This window comes from Phalangium opilio, unplaced genomic scaffold (genome assembly GCF_054372755.1).
Source record: "Phalangium opilio isolate 3A_F unplaced genomic scaffold, DU_Popi_V2 ptg000217l_1, whole genome shotgun sequence".
In the NCBI taxonomy this organism is placed as follows: domain Eukaryota; kingdom Metazoa; phylum Arthropoda; class Arachnida; order Opiliones; family Phalangiidae; genus Phalangium; species Phalangium opilio.
The window spans coordinates 438,607-455,368 of NW_028324218.1; the positions used below are offsets into that span (position 1 = coordinate 438,607).

The following is a 16,762-nucleotide window of genomic DNA, read 5'->3' on the forward strand; positions in this document are numbered from 1 at the left end:
GATCTCTGGGATGCCGTGTCTTGAAAAATTTCTTTCGTGATATTAATTACCGTCTTCGTGGTTTGATCCTTCATTTGGGCAACTTCGATATATTTCGAATAACCGTCGATTATGACCAAGTAGTATTTTCCCGAATGATGCAACATGTCCATAGCGATGATCTGCCATGGACGGTCTGGCAGACTTGATGGCATTAATGGTTCGTGCCGGTTGATGGATTCTTTGAGACAAGTCTCACAGCTTTTGATCTTGTCTTCAATCTTGCGGGCTATCCCTGGCCACCAAACAGACTGCTTTGCTCTTTCGCGGCATTTGGCTATTCCCATATGTCCGTCATGGATTCGATTCACCATTTCTTCACGCATAGCTGCTGGAATGATCAATCTGCTTCCTTTCATGAGCAAACCGTCCTGAATCGTGATTTCATTCCGGAAGGGGAAATAGTCCCTGATATTGTCCGGAACTCGCTTCTTGTCTGGCCATTCGTGATCAAGATATCTCCGCAACATCTGACAGGACTCGTCTTCATTTTGTGCCCGAAGAATTTCTGCTAGCTTTGCATCCGTGATTGGAAGGTTGCTCATTACCAATTGTATGTGAGCGAAAATCTCTTCTTGAAGTTCATTTTCGTCTATCTCATTCAATGGCGCTCTTGAGAGTGTGTCCGCTGGGATTAAGGATTTTCCTGGCGTGTAGATGACTTTGTAGGAATACCGCATCATTCGTAGGCGTAATCTCTGGAGTCTTGGCGACAGATCGTCTAGTTGTTTTGTCTGTAATATGGCTAACAGCGGCTGATGATCAGTCTCCAACGTGAAAGTTATGCCGGTGATAAAATCTTCGAAACGTTTACACGCCCAGGTTAGCGCGTAAGCTTCTTTTTCGATTTGCGCGTATCTCATTTCAGTTGGTGATAAGGTCTTAGACGCAAAGGCAATGACTTTCTGAGTTCCATCTGGTAATTCTTGTCTCAATAACGCTCCAATTCCGTAGCTTGATGCGTCAGCAGACACTGTTGTCGGTCTCTTGGGGTCGTAGATACCCAGAACTGGTTTGTTGGTTAACGTAGTTTTGATGAATTCAAACGCTTTATCTTGGCTAGGTCCCCAGACCCACGCGTTCTTCGTGCTTAAGAGGCTGTTAAGCGGTTGTAGTTTCTCGGCCATTCGTGGAACGAACTTTCCCAGGAAGTTAATCATCCCAAGTAGACGTCGTAGTTCTGAAACATCCTTTGGCGGTTTCATCTCCGTGATTGCTCGAACTTTGTCCTCATCTGGTCTAATGCCCGTATCTTCTATGATATGGCCTAGAAATTTTATACTGCTTACTCCAAATTGGCACTTCCTTTTGTTGAGTGTAATTCCGTTTTTGGCAAGTCTTTCAAGTACGGTCTTTAGATGTTTGTCATGCTCGAGGGGGAAACCACTAAGAAAATTTTGTACACCTGATTTCAGATTTCAAATGACTTCAATTGAACTATCAAAGACTTCATTCGACTTCAAAGACTTCACTAACTGTATTTGATTTCAGATGACTTCAATAAAATTTATAAAGACTTCAAGGGACTTCAATATAATTTATAAAGAATTCAAGTGACTTCAATACAATTTATGAAGACTTCAAGTGACTTCAATATAATTTAGAGACTTCAAGTGACTTCATTACATTTTATAGACTTCAAGTGACTTCATTACATTTTATAGACTTCAAGTGACTTCAATAGAATTTGTAAAGACTTCAAGTGACTTCAACATAATTTAAAGACTTCTAGTGACTTCAACATAATTTAAAGACTTCAAGTGACTTCAATAGAATTTATAGACTAAAGCCGATTTCTATTTTTTTCTCAAGACTTCATTAAATTGTAATAATTAAAAAATATCTATGTACTTCGCTATTAAGTACTAAGGTTCAGAGCAACCGAAAGCAATTATCTATGCAGAATTATGTCAAGAATTAATTTACTATAAGAATGCCTAAGTCACTAGATTTTACGCTTCTACTCTTACGCCGGTGTTAGTGGACAAGTAAGCCCCACCCCTTTCATGTCCCTCATTGCTCTGCGCTTTCCTATTGGATCCCGCGGGGATAGGTCATACAGACGCGATTGACGTATTCCGAATAGAGAAAGAAAACGTCTAGCAAAGTAAGCAGAAAATGGAGGCTGCCAGCGGTGCTGAAACGGTTAGGGAATGGTTTTTAATTGCCATTAACAAGTTAGTTAAAGGTTTTGAACCTAACTTAATGGATTTTGAATACTTGTCTCTACGTGAAAATCGTTCGTTCTATAATTGTTTCTAAATCGAATCAAGTGTACTATACTTATGATTTCGTGAGTTCCAAAAACCAAACCAAGGCTTAACGAGAAGGTAAAAGAGATAGATGGTGGAAAACATAGAGTAAGATAAAATATTAAGTCCCGCCTTCTTTTCCAGCCTCCCCCCACCCATGAGGGGGGATTGTCGACTATCACGCGCTTACCGGACGCCTTTTTAGGCCTTCTTATAGTAAATTCCTTCTTGATTATATGGCGCAGATACAATGAGGGACATGAAAGGGGTGGGGCTTACTTGTCCACTAACACCGGCGTAAGAGTAGAAGCGTAAAATCTAGTGACTTAGGCATTCTTATAGTAAATTAATTCTTGCCCGGATAGTATACTGATCCATTTGATCGTCGCTTATGTCTCAAGAATTCTGCGACGTTTCACGCGGGAAAATATGATCACGTGATCGGCCGCTATTTACGGAAAGAAGTTTTTGTCGTGGCATAGCTAACTCAATCACGCCAGTGAGCGCTTGGGCAGTAGTTTTTGCAAGGGGTCGGTCATTCATGAAATCCCGTACGCTACCCGCGAAATCCAACTTAAAAAATCTCAAAAAAAAAATCCGAAATCAATAAAGAAATAACAAAACAGTAAAGAAATCACAAAATCAGTAGAGAAATCACAAAATCAGTAAAGATACCACAAAATCAACAAAGAAATCACAAAATCAGTAACGAAATCGCGAAATCCATTACAAAATTCACGAAATCCAAACTCAAAAGAAATCACAAAATCCAACGAAATCAATTGAAATATCCCAAAATCTGCCGAAATCATGGAAAAAATCCGAGGAAATCACGGGAAAAATTGCAAAATCCGTTGGATTTTATCGAATTTTGAAATCAAAAAAATCCGACGAAATCAAACGAAATCCGAAGAAATCAAATTGGATTTCGAAATCCCGTACACTTTTTCCAAAACGTCCGACCCCTCGGGTTTTTGAAACTGATTATCGTCTGATTCATTCTCGAATTCATAGTTCAGAGAACTAGAAGACACAATTTTTAAATTGGCTGCTTGTATGCTTTATTTCGAAGGTTCCCAATTTAGTTAAATAGTAGTTTAAATTAAGCCAATTAAACTTCGCCACAAACAAAAATATATCGTTTTTACGAATATTCTTTGAAAACGGAATGATTAGCAGCCGACATTAAGTCCAAAAAGGAAAAAATTCTGGGGAAGAGTGTCTGGCACAAGAGTCTGGTAGCATTGCACCTACGAAAACGGCCGAAAATTGAGGGATCAAGACCAACCCCCCCCCCCCTGTTTGACTGGAAAATTTATAGGACATTGTCCACTGTAAAGTGCAGAAATAGTATCACATCTCCAAGGTCAGGCTATCAAAACTTCCAAAATTTTATTGGTCAAACTGTCCAGTGACTTCAAGAGATTTCCAAGAGACTTCAAGAGATTTCCAAGAGACTTCAAGAGATTTCCAAGAGACTTCAAGAGATTTCCAAGAGACTTCAAGAGATTTCCAAGAGACTTCAAGAGATTTCCAAGAGACTTCAAGAGATTTCCAAGAGACTTCAAGAGATTTCCAAGAGACTTCAAGAGATTTCCAAGAGACTTCAAGAGATTTCCAAGAGACTTCAAGAGATTTCCAAGAGACTTCAAGAGATTTCCAAGAGACTTCAAGAGATTTCCAAGAGACTTCAAGAGATTTCCAAGAGACTTCAAGAGATTTCCAAGAGACTTCAAGAGATTTCCAAGAGACTTCAAGAGATTTCCAAGAGACTTCAAGAGATTTCCAAGAGACTTCAAGAGATTTCCAAGAGACTTCAAGAGATTTCCAAGAGACTTCAAGAGATTTCCAAGAGACTTCAAGAGATTTCCAAGAGACTTCAAGAGATTTCCAAGAGACTTCAAGAGATTTCCAAGAGACTTCAAGAGATTTCCAAGAGACTTCAAGAGATTTCCAAGAGACTTCAAGAGATTTCCAAGAGACTTCAAGAGATTTCCAAGAGACTTCAAGAGATTTCCAAGAGACTTCAAGAGATTTCCAAGAGACTTCAAGAGATTTCCAAGAGACTTCAAGAGATTTCCAAGAGACTTCAAGAGATTTCCAAGAGACTTCAAGAGATTTCCAAGAGACTTCAAGAGATTTCCAAGAGACTTCAAGAGATTTCCAAGAGACTTCAAGAGATTTCCAAGAGACTTCAAGAGATTTCCAAGAGACTTCAAGAGATTTCCAAGAGACTTCAAGAGATTTCCAAGAGACTTCAAGAGATTTCCAAGAGACTTCAAGAGATTTCCAAGAGACTTCAAGAGATTTCCAAGAGACTTCAAGAGATTTCCAAGAGACTTCAAGAGATTTCCAAGAGACTTCAAGAGATTTCCAAGAGACTTCAAGAGATTTCCAAGAGACTTCAAGAGATTTCCAAGAGACTTCAAGAGATTTCCAAGAGACTTCAAGAGATTTCCAAGAGACTTCAAGAGATTTCCAAGAGACTTCAAGAGATTTCCAAGAGACTTCAAGAGATTTCCAAGAGACTTCAAGAGATTTCCAAGAGACTTCAAGAGATTTCCAAGAGACTTCAAGAGATTTCCAAGAGACTTCAAGAGATTTCCAAGAGACTTCAAGAGATTTCCAAGAGACTTCAAGAGATTTCCAAGAGACTTCAAGAGATTTCCAAGAGACTTCAAGAGATTTCCAAGAGACTTCAAGAGATTTCCAAGAGACTTCAAGAGATTTCCAAGAGACTTCAAGAGATTTCCAAGAGACTTCAAGAGATTTCCAAGAGACTTCAAGAGATTTCCAAGAGACTTCAAGAGATTTCCAAGAGACTTCAAGAGATTTCCAAGAGACTTCAAGAGATTTCCAAGAGACTTCAAGAGATTTCCAAGAGACTTCAAGAGATTTCCAAGAGACTTCAAGAGATTTCCAAGAGACTTCAAGAGATTTCCAAGAGACTTCAAGAGATTTCCAAGAGACTTCAAGAGATTTCCAAGAGACTTCAAGAGATTTCCAAGAGACTTCAAGAGATTTCCAAGAGACTTCAAGAGATTTCCAAGAGACTTCAAGAGATTTCCAAGAGACTTCAAGAGATTTCCAAGAGACTTCAAGAGATTTCCAAGAGACTTCAAGAGATTTCCAAGAGACTTCAAGAGATTTCCAAGAGACTTCAAGAGATTTCCAAGAGACTTCAAGAGATTTCCAAGAGACTTCAAGAGATTTCCAAGAGACTTCAAGAGATTTCCAAGAGACTTCAAGAGATTTCCAAGAGACTTCAAGAGATTTCCAAGAGACTTCAAGAGATTTCCAAGAGACTTCAAGAGATTTCCAAGAGACTTCAAGAGATTTCCAAGAGACTTCAAGAGATTTCCAAGAGACTTCAAGAGATTTCCAAGAGACTTCAAGAGATTTCCAAGAGACTTCAAGAGATTTCCAAGAGACTTCAAGAGATTTCCAAGAGACTTCAAGAGATTTCCAAGAGACTTCAAGAGATTTCCAAGAGACTTCCAAGAGATTTCCAAGAGACTTCCAAGAGATTTCCAAGAGACTTCCAAGAGATTTCCAAGAGACTTCCAAGAGACTTCAAGAGATTTCCAAGAGACTTCAAGAGATTTCCAAGAGACTTCAAGAGATTTCCAAGAGACTTCAAGAGATTTCCAAGAGACTTCAAGAGATTTCCAAGAGACTTCAAGAGATTTCCAAGAGACTTCAAGAGATTTCCAAGAGACTTCAAGAGATTTCCAAGAGACTTCAAGAGATTTCCAAGAGACTTCAAGAGATTTCCAAGAGACTTCAAGAGATTTCCAAGAGACTTCAAGAGATTTCCAAGAGACTTCAAGAGATTTCCAAGAGACTTCAAGAGATTTCCAAGAGACTTCCAAGAGATTTCCAAGAGACTTCCAAGAGACTTCAAGAGACTTCCAAGAGACTTCCAAGAGACTTCAAGAGACTTCCAAGAGACTTCAAGAGATTTCCAAGAGACTTCAAGAGATTTCCAAGAGACTTCAAGAGATTTCCAAGAGACTTCAAGAGATTTCCAAGAGACTTCAAGAGATTTCCAAGAGACTTCAAGAGATTTCCAAGAGACTTCAAGAGATTTCCAAGAGACTTCAAGAGATTTCCAAGAGACTTCAAGAGATTTCCAAGAGACTTCAAGAGATTTCCAAGAGACTTCAAGAGATTTCCAAGAGACTTCAAGAGATTTCCAAGAGACTTCAAGAGATTTCCAAGAGACTTCAAGAGATTTCCAAGAGACTTCAAGAGATTTCCAAGAGACTTCAAGAGATTTCCAAGAGACTTCAAGAGATTTCCAAGAGACTTCAAGAGATTTCCAAGAGACTTCAAGAGATTTCCAAGAGACTTCAAGAGATTTCCAAGAGACTTCAAGAGATTTCCAAGAGACTTCAAGAGATTTCCAAGAGACTTCAAGAGATTTCCAAGAGACTTCAAGAGATTTCCAAGAGACTTCAAGAGATTTCCAAGAGACTTCAAGAGATTTCCAAGAGACTTCAAGAGATTTCCAAGAGACTTCAAGAGATTTCCAAGAGACTTCAAGAGATTTCCAAGAGACTTCAAGAGATTTCCAAGAGACTTCAAGAGATTTCCAAGAGACTTCAAGAGATTTCCAAGAGACTTCAAGAGATTTCCAAGAGACTTCAAGAGATTTCCAAGAGACTTCAAGAGATTTCCAAGAGACTTCAAGAGATTTCCAAGAGACTTCAAGAGATTTCCAAGAGACTTCAAGAGATTTCCAAGAGACTTCAAGAGATTTCCAAGAGACTTCAAGAGATTTCCAAGAGACTTCAAGAGATTTCCAAGAGACTTCAAGAGATTTCCAAGAGACTTCAAGAGATTTCCAAGAGACTTCAAGAGATTTCCAAGAGACTTCAAGAGATTTCCAAGAGACTTCAAGAGATTTCCAAGAGACTTCAAGAGATTTCCAAGAGACTTCAAGAGATTTCCAAGAGACTTCAAGAGATTTCCAAGAGACTTCAAGAGATTTCCAAGAGACTTCAAGAGATTTCCAAGAGACTTCAAGAGATTTCCAAGAGACTTCAAGAGATTTCCAAGAGACTTCAAGAGATTTCCAAGAGACTTCAAGAGATTTCCAAGAGACTTCAAGAGATTTCCAAGAGACTTCAAGAGATTTCCAAGAGACTTCAAGAGATTTCCAAGAGACTTCAAGAGATTTCCAAGAGACTTCAAGAGATTTCCAAGAGACTTCAAGAGATTTCCAAGAGACTTCAAGAGATTTCCAAGAGACTTCAAGAGATTTCCAAGAGACTTCAAGAGATTTCCAAGAGACTTCAAGAGATTTCCAAGAGACTTCAAGAGATTTCCAAGAGACTTCAAGAGATTTCCAAGAGACTTCAAGAGATTTCCAAGAGACTTCAAGAGATTTCCAAGAGACTTCAAGAGATTTCCAAGAGACTTCAAGAGATTTCCAAGAGACTTCAAGAGATTTCCAAGAGACTTCAAGAGATTTCCAAGAGACTTCAAGAGATTTCCAAGAGACTTCAAGAGATTTCCAAGAGACTTCAAGAGATTTCCAAGAGACTTCAAGAGATTTCCAAGAGACTTCAAGAGATTTCCAAGAGACTTCAAGAGATTTCCAAGAGACTTCAAGAGATTTCCAAGAGACTTCAAGAGATTTCCAAGAGACTTCAAGAGATTTCCAAGAGACTTCAAGAGATTTCCAAGAGACTTCAAGAGATTTCCAAGAGACTTCCAAGAGACTTCAAGAGATTTCCAAGAGACTTCAAGAGATTTCCAAGAGACTTCAAGAGATTTCCAAGAGACTTCAAGAGATTTCCAAGAGACTTCAAGAGATTTCCAAGAGACTTCAAGAGATTTCCAAGAGACTTCCAAGAGACTTCAAGAGATTTCCAAGAGACTTCAAGAGATTTCCAAGAGACTTCAAGAGATTTCCAAGAGACTTCAAGAGATTTCCAAGAGACTTCAAGAGATTTCCAAGAGACTTCAAGAGATTTCCAAGAGACTTCCAAGAGATTTCCAAGAGACTTCCAAGAGATTTCCAAGAGACTTCAAGAGATTTCCAAGAGACTTCAAGAGATTTCCAAGAGACTTCAAGAGATTTCCAAGAGACTTCAAGAGATTTCCAAGAGACTTCAAGAGATTTCCAAGAGACTTCAAGAGATTTCCAAGAGACTTCAAGAGATTTCCAAGAGACTTCAAGAGATTTCCAAGAGACTTCAAGAGATTTCCAAGAGACTTCAAGAGATTTCCAAGAGACTTCAAGAGATTTCCAAGAGACTTCAAGAGATTTCCAAGAGACTTCAAGAGATTTCCAAGAGACTTCAAGAGATTTCCAAGAGACTTCAAGAGATTTCCAAGAGACTTCAAGAGATTTCCAAGAGACTTCAAGAGATTTCCAAGAGACTTCAAGAGATTTCCAAGAGACTTCAAGAGATTTCCAAGAGACTTCAAGAGATTTCCAAGAGACTTCAAGAGATTTCCAAGAGACTTCAAGAGATTTCCAAGAGACTTCAAGAGATTTCCAAGAGACTTCAAGAGATTTCCAAGAGACTTCAAGAGATTTCCAAGAGACTTCAAGAGATTTCCAAGAGACTTCAAGAGATTTCCAAGAGACTTCAAGAGATTTCCAAGAGACTTCAAGAGATTTCCAAGAGACTTCAAGAGATTTCCAAGAGACTTCAAGAGATTTCCAAGAGACTTCAAGAGATTTCCAAGAGACTTCAAGAGATTTCCAAGAGACTTCAAGAGATTTCCAAGAGACTTCAAGAGATTTCCAAGAGACTTCAAGAGATTTCCAAGAGACTTCAAGAGATTTCCAAGAGACTTCAAGAGATTTCCAAGAGACTTCAAGAGATTTCCAAGAGACTTCAAGAGATTTCCAAGAGACTTCAAGAGATTTCCAAGAGACTTCAAGAGATTTCCAAGAGACTTCAAGAGATTTCCAAGAGACTTCAAGAGATTTCCAAGAGACTTCAAGAGATTTCCAAGAGACTTCAAGAGATTTCCAAGAGACTTCAAGAGATTTCCAAGAGACTTCAAGAGATTTCCAAGAGACTTCAAGAGATTTCCAAGAGACTTCAAGAGATTTCCAAGAGACTTCCAAGAGATTTCCAAGAGACTTCAAGAGATTTCCAAGAGACTTCAAGAGATTTCCAAGAGACTTCAAGAGATTTCCAAGAGACTTCAAGAGATTTCCAAGAGACTTCAAGAAGTGAAAAATTTCGCATTTCAGGCAAATATTATTTTATAATAGATTAATACAAATAAAGACCAGGGTGAGAAATAAAGAAATTTTTTAAGCTGGTCATTTGACCAGTAGAGCCCAAGGGTTTCAATTAAAAAACTGGTCAATGACCACTTAATATTTCTACATACTGTATGAGCTGCACTGAAATGGATTAATTTCTATAACCCACTACTGGGAATTTATTTTTTTTCCTAAAGAAGGGGAATTTAAAAAGTGGTCACGGTGACCACTAGACCCCCAGGCATTTAATAAATAAACTGGTCAAAGCAATTTTTAAACTGGTCATTTGCCCAGTGCCACCGCCTTATTTCTCACCCTGATAAAGACTGAAGGAACAGATATTATATAAAAATGGACAACAACAATTCCATTTTCGTAAAATTTTATCATGAAAAATCTGAGATAAGTAATATTTAATTTCAATTAATTTATAGGAAAAAAATCCATTACCAGTAAAATCAGGGGATTGAATTAAATTCTAAAGAGTAGTAAAATACAGATTGTCTTTAAGATTATATAGAAAAATAAAATATCCGCGCTTCAGTCAACTGGAAAAAACTCTTATCGTTTTGTTTTTTAGGCTTGGGCACACCGAGTCCATTTTTATATAATTAATTAAAAGAATTTTTATATATATAATTAATTAAAAGAATTTTTATATATATAATTAATTAAAAGAATTGACGTGTTTTTATTTAAAGAAAAAGTTCAGGTAACATAACATTATAGCTTGAAAGAAAAAATAAATAAATAAATAAAAGATAATGTTGTGGTACCTGAATTTTACCTTTAGTTCAAATTGAACTCTTTTTGATATAGAAGGAACAAGAAGCGGCCCAAATGCAATTGGAGCAGATGAAAAAGCGTCAAGAAAGGATTTTAGAGGAACAGTATAATAATGCGGCTCAACAGGATTTTGTTCGGTATAATGGCGACTCAAACTTTGATTATGGCAGTGATGTTCCAAGAGGTAATATTGTTTTAACTTTTTCTTTATTTTAACGTGTGTTTTACATTGATAAGGTGGTAGTAGTACTCTTGTAATGTATTTTGGTACAGTTTTAGTGGTAGTTAGCTTTTAATACACATTTTTGGATAAGGCAATAGTTATAATATATTGATTAAACTATTAATAAATGGAGGGGGTTTGGTTAAACATTTTTATATAGTGATAGTTATATATTGGTGGTTACGTGTATTCATTTTGATACTGTCATAGTTAAAAATATTGGTTAAATGTATTGGGAGAAATAGTTAATTATAAATGGTTAAATGTATTAATTTTTATACAGTAGTAGTTAAAAATATTGGTTAAATGTATTGGGATAAATAGTTAATTATAAATGGTTAAATGTATTAATTTTTATACAGTAGTAGTTAAAAATATTGGTTAAATGTATTGGGAGAAATAGTTAATTATAAATGGTTAAATGTATTAATTTTTATACAGTAGTAGTTAAAAATATTGGTTAAATGTATTGGGATAAATAGTTAATTATAAATGGTTAAATGTATTAATTTTTATACAGTAGTAGTTAAAAATATTGGTTAAATGTATTGGGAGAAATAGTTAATTATAAATGGTTAAATGTATTAATTTTTATACAGTAGTAGTTAAAAATAGTGGTTAAATGTATTCATCTTGATACAAAAATAGGTGAAAGAAATGTTTACATTTTGGTACAGAAATAGTTAAAAATAATAGATAAATGTATTAATTTTGATACAGGAATATTTAGAAAAAATGGTTATATATCGACTTAAAGATTAAGTCGAATTCTTGTTAACTTTAAACGGCAGTGTAAAGCGATCTGAAATTAGAAGAAAAAATCCTTTAAATGGGCGTAAAAATATTTAATAATTAAAATTAAACCGGGAAAAGTGTTTTAATTTTAAAGTTCGAAAAGTTTAAAAAAAACCAAAGATATTTTCTAATTAGGGGTGTGCGGGTAGTGATTTTTCAATTTCGAATCAGGTTCGGGTAATCAAAAATACTGTTATCGGGCACCGGGGCGGGTACCCGAATTTTTGTGGTTGTAGGGTAGTAGTCAGGTATTAAAAGTTAGACGAATAGTTAGTTATCGGTGTGGGTACCCAAAATTATTTGCCTGGTATTCGGGTAATTACTAATTAGGCTTAAATAAATTGATATTTCCTTCAAAAATTCCCTTAGTACACTATTCTATACTGGGTGGTCTATGAGTCGGACTGAGGTAAAAACTAACCGCCGTTCTCCATTCCTACTTCTAAAGTTAAATCTATTCCTGCATGAACACTTTAACTTAAACACGTCGAGTTAGGGAAGAAATTTTGGATAAGGACGAGAATTTTCTGAGGAGTTGGGTTGAAATGGGGTTTGAAAAACACTGCCGGAACCTCCGCCTTTAATAGATACGTACTTAATTTAATTAAAATTAAATCTAAATTAGATAAACCCCAAAACCTTTAAGTGGACTACCTCTTTGAGTTTGGGAGGAATTTCGACCAAATTGTACTCTATTTTGTGGGCTTCTTTGGGGTGGTTCCGGTGTTGTGGTTATTATTACTCGAAGATGTACGAATAAGACGCATTGGTCCAACGAATGGTGGAGTTTCTAAGGTGAGTCGCACTAAACAGCCATTGCTTCCCGGAGTTAATCTAAATTTAAAATTTAAGTTTAATCTATTAAGTTAAACACGTTAATTAATTTGGGGGAAAACATAATTGCCTAAAGTTGTTGTCAAAGTTGTTAGGAGTTTCGGCGATTGAGCCGCTAGGTGATGGACGATCCATACTAGTTTGAGAACCGTTTCCGTTGCAGTTGCTCAGAATGGCAATTCTCTGTTGCTTTATTTGATTTTTCAGGAGCTCGTTTTGTTTGCGAGTTTGCTCATATTCCTGACAAATTGTTTCGTAGTTGCGTTTAAGTTGGTTGTCCTCTTGTCTTTGACGCTCCAATGTACTTTAAATTACGTTAAAATTAGTTTTAATAACGCAATGTTGTTGCTGTTGTTCAAGGCAACTGTATAATTACCGTTTTAGATCCCTATTTTCATTGTAGATTTTTTTGTATTCATCCAAGAGGTGCATAGTTTTATCTGTCATTCGTTGTTTGTGGGATAGTAGTCTAGCCATTTGGCTATTTTGAAAGTCTACAACCTAGCGTTTTAAGATGATTTAATTAACCTAATTTTAGCCTAATTATTATATAAGGGAGTTCAGTACGTTTTTCATGTCTTTCACCATCTTATTGGCTAGATCCATCGGATTGCTAAGGTACATTGCTACCTCTGGTTTTAACTGGGGGAGAATTAATTATATTTAGTTAGAAATGATTAAATTAAAGTGTTAGATAAAATCAAATTTAACCTCCGATGCTATGGGAATGGCAACGCAGTCTGTCTCGCAAATGAAACATTTTCTGTTGTCTAATTAAAGAAAATTATATCGTTTATAACCAAGGTTCGTTTAAATTTGGTTTAGTTCAATTCTCTAACTTTTGTTTAAACAAGTTTCGCAGTATAAATGCCTACAGTTGGTCAAATTAAAGCTTTTGTCAACGCTAGGTTTGCAATAGCAATTGTTACAATGAATCCACTCGGTCATTTTAGAAAGTTGAAATCACTGAAATCAGATTTAAAAAGAATTTGGGCCTCGTTTGAAAATTAGGCTTAGCGATCCAGGTTCAATTTCGTTGAATTAGGGCTAGTGATATAGAGCTATTTCAGTGGGGGAAAAATTTCGTCTGCTACGAAAATTGGGCCTGCCTTTGAAAGTGTAGGGCGGCCATTTTGTGAGGGTTTTCTCTATGGGCAAATAGCATTGTTGACGTAGCCATTACCCCCTCTGAAATAGCTCTATAGGCTAGATTCAATTTCAAACTTTAAATAACAATGGTGCTTTTTGGGTTTTAAACTATTAAAAACTTGAGATAAATTAAAATCTACTTTAATTACCGTTAAATTACCGATAAAATCTGTTTCGAAACTCGAGACTAATTGGTTTTCAAAAATTTCGGTGCTTACGTAAAGCGAATTTGAAGTTACCCCTAAATGCAACTATTTCGAATCGGGAGATATTTTGGCGGGCGGCGCGCAGAGAGAGGACTCAGGACCAGGCTAGGAAATAAGACAGGTTTACAGGTCAAAAACCAGTTGGACCACTTTTTTTATTCACAACGTGAGGGTCACTGGTCCCAATGACTAGTTTATTAATTCCTAGTTTTATTAAAAATTGATATGGGGACCTATTTAATTATTTTCATTTTAACATTTTTTTTTTTTTTTTTTTTTTTTGCTCTGGGTCCGGGTCAAGGCTAGGGCTTGGTGCCATATAGCCAGTTTTTTTGTAGTTAGATCAGGTGGAGTCGGAGCTTCCGTTTAAAGATCGCCAGCGATGGAGCGGAAGCGATCTCTTGGGGCAGTTTGTTCCAGGGAGTGATGACACGACGAAAGAATGAGAATTTGACAGAGTTACGTTTTGAGTGGGGGAGATGTAGTTTCAGGGTATTCCCACGCGTGATGGTTGATTTCATTGAGGCGAAATAAGATTGGTCTGGTTGTTGCAATATTTTGTATAAGACCACAAGGTCGAGGTATAATCTGCGAGTTTGTAAATTGGGCCACTGTAAAGCCGATAGGCGGTCAGACCGTTGTAAATCGCGAAGTTGAAACGGGAGTTTGGACGCTCTCGCTTGAACATTGTCAAGGAGAGTGATATCTTGGATGAGGTACGGGTTCCATATATTGGAGGCGGACTCCAGTATGGGGCGGATGAATTTCGACTCCAGGAGTCCAGTTGTGTATAAGCCGAGAGAGATTTTTTTAGAAGAGAGAACGATCACAAGTCCTGGGACCAGTAGAAAAATAAATTGGGGAAGGGTCACTGGTCCCGGGACCAGTTTCATATTTAAGACATCAGGGGTCACTGGTCCGGAGGACTAGTTCAGAAATAAACCTTATTTCCAAGCCTGCTGTAGACTCGAAAATCAGCCCTGGAACAGGGTGAGAAATAAAGAAATTTTTTAAGCTGGTCATTTGACCAGTAGAGCCCAAGGGTTTCAATTAAAAAACTGGTCAATGACCACTTAATATTTCTACATACTGTATGAGCTGCACTGAAATGGATTAATTTCTATAACCCACTACTGGGAATTTATTTTTTTTCCTAAAGAAGGGGAATTTAAAAAGTGGTCACGGTGACCACTAGACCCCCAGGCATTTAATAAATAAACTGGTCAAAGCAATTTTTAAACTGGTCATTTGCCCAGTGCCACCGCCTTATTTCTCACCCTGCCCTGGAAATAAACCATAATCGTCTGCTTACTAAGTTACTACCTAACGCACAGTCAGTGAATTAGGCTTAGCATTTTTAGCGTAAACACAAGGTTATTTTGTAATTTGACGTTAATTTCCGGTTAGAAATGATTAAATACGTAACAATTAATGCATTTTAAACAATAATTTTACAAATTTTAGATCGGAAAGATGTCAGATTCGAACGAGGTATCCGAAATCGCCCTAAATGAAAATGACCCATCACAACAAGAAACTGCCTATCTTTTCTCCAAAAAGGTTAAAACCGTCAAAATTATGTCAGCTTTACGCGATAACAGCTTAAAAGGTCTTAAAAAATGCGCGACTGAGAAATACGGACTAGTTTCTGATGACATTAGACGAAAAGTTTGGCCTAAATTGATAAAAGCCGACATATTTGCCACATCACCCAAACCATCGCAATCTGAAATTGAAAGCCATCCTTATTACACGCAAGTTGTACTCGACGTAAATCGTAGTTTAAAACGTTTCCCTCCCAGCATCCAAGAACAGCAAAGATTAGCAATGCAAGACCAATTAGTAGCCTTAATTATGAGAATACTAATTAAACATCCAAAGCTACATTATTACCAAGGTATGATTGATCGATAAAACCTTTAAAATTAAGTTCGTTAAAACCTAATTAATTAATGAGTTATTTTAGGTTACCACGATATTTGCGTGACGTTTTTACTGGTTTTAGGTGAAGAAATAGGCTTTAATATAATAGAAAAGCTTTCGACAAATCATTTAAGCGTTTTCATGGAAGAAACGATGGAAAACACGTCAAAAATGATCGAACACATATATCCTTTAATCGGTAGAGTTAGCGACGCCTTACAGGATTTCTTAGAAAAATCCGAAGTTGGTGTTATGTTCTGTTTAAGTTGGGTTATCACGTGGTTTGGTCACGTCTTAGTAAAATACGATGATGTTGTTAGACTCTTTGATTTCTTCTTGTCCAGTGACCCCTGGATGTCCTTATACCTTTCAGCAGCCATTGTTTTACACTTCGAAGATGAAATAATGGATCTAGATTGCGAAATGCCTTGCGTTCACAGTTTCCTTACAAAATTACCCGATCGCGATTTGCCTTTCGATAAATTGTTAATCGAAGCTCAGGATTTGTTAAAGAAATATTCCCCCCGAGATCTGAAAGATGAAATGAAACAATGGGAAGTTTCTCGAGTTCGTTATAACCCAAGTTTAAATAAAATAACGCGTAGAATAACCATTTCTAGATTTCTCCCAATTTGGACTATTCCTTTGGTTAAAGTAGCGGCACTTGTCGTAACTTTCGCTGTTTTGTATCAAATTTACACTTGCAGTAAACGCCTATAAATATTTTATGTTCAATTAGCCTTATTTATTGCTGATCAGCGCCACCTACCCATAGCGGCGACTTTGAGAACTACTGTAATCAGCAAGCCAATCAGAAGTCGCTAAAATCTGGTGACGTCACTGACTGGCACTCTCGGGTCTTACCAAAAATGACGTCACCAGATTGTAATCGCGCGCTCGCGTTGATACCCGAAATCACACGACTACGTAGTAGGCCTGTGCGAGTACCCGGTACCCGAAAATTACCCGGTCGGGTATCGGGTCGGGTACCCGACCCGATACCCGAAAACTTAATTTCTTAATACCCGAAATTATTCGAATATTTAAATTTTCCCGCTCATTACCCGTGACAAGGCTTAGGACAATCGGGTATTGGTTTGGCACTCCGGTGGAGCGGACGGCTTGGGAAGGTGCGCCTAAAACCACCAGTGAGGGCGCTAGGCGCCTGGCTTTCTTCCTTCTTCAAACTCAAACTAAAACCAAAACTTGAAGTGAACAAAGCCATGAGTCTAGAGAAAAACGAAGTGATGAAAAACAAGTGATTACAGCTAGATAGAAATTCAAGGTAGAAATTTTTGCGTTAAATTTTGGGAGTTAAATT

General features: G+C 37.2%; 2 protein-coding genes and 1 long non-coding RNA gene across 5 annotated transcripts; 2 read left to right on the forward strand and 1 right to left on the reverse strand.

Moving 5' to 3' along the window:
- Positions 1–1,934: 1,934 nt before the first annotated feature.
- LOC149615368 (uncharacterized) lies at positions 1,935–3,578 on the forward strand. Its single transcript, XR_016375896.1, has 2 exons — positions 1,935–2,369; positions 2,436–3,578. It is a non-coding gene; the product is annotated as an uncharacterized LOC149615368 (long non-coding RNA).
- A 6,918-nt stretch (positions 3,579–10,496) lies between these two features.
- On the reverse strand, positions 10,497–13,756 carry LOC149615369 (zip homologous protein 4-like). 2 transcript variants are annotated; one of them, XM_089856712.1, is made up of 8 exons: positions 13,473–13,756; positions 13,003–13,129; positions 12,875–12,933; positions 12,731–12,805; positions 12,540–12,664; positions 12,234–12,467; positions 11,984–12,163; positions 10,497–11,336 (listed from the first exon to the last, which is right to left on the reverse strand). In XM_089856712.1, the coding sequence occupies exons 2-7, from the start codon at positions 13,109–13,111 to the stop codon at positions 12,022–12,024; spliced, it is 744 nt and encodes a 247-aa protein (XP_089712838.1). In that variant the 5' UTR covers positions 13,112–13,129; positions 13,473–13,756; the 3' UTR covers positions 10,497–11,336; positions 11,984–12,021. The 2 variants fall into 2 exon arrangements, with proteins under 2 accessions (XP_089712838.1, XP_089712837.1); XM_089856711.1 differs by having other exon boundaries at positions 13,462–13,755.
- A 745-nt stretch (positions 13,757–14,501) lies between these two features.
- Positions 14,502–16,541, forward strand: LOC149615370 (TBC1 domain family member 20-like). Of its 2 annotated transcripts, none has more exons than XM_089856708.1 (3): positions 14,502–14,920; positions 14,983–15,415; positions 15,485–16,537. In XM_089856708.1, the coding sequence occupies exons 2-3, from the start codon at positions 14,992–14,994 to the stop codon at positions 16,159–16,161; spliced, it is 1,101 nt and encodes a 366-aa protein (XP_089712834.1). In that variant the 5' UTR covers positions 14,502–14,920; positions 14,983–14,991; the 3' UTR covers positions 16,162–16,537. The 2 variants fall into 2 exon arrangements, with proteins under 2 accessions (XP_089712834.1, XP_089712835.1); XM_089856709.1 differs by having other exon boundaries at positions 14,799–14,891; positions 15,485–16,541.
- The last annotated feature ends 221 nt before the right edge of the window (positions 16,542–16,762 follow it).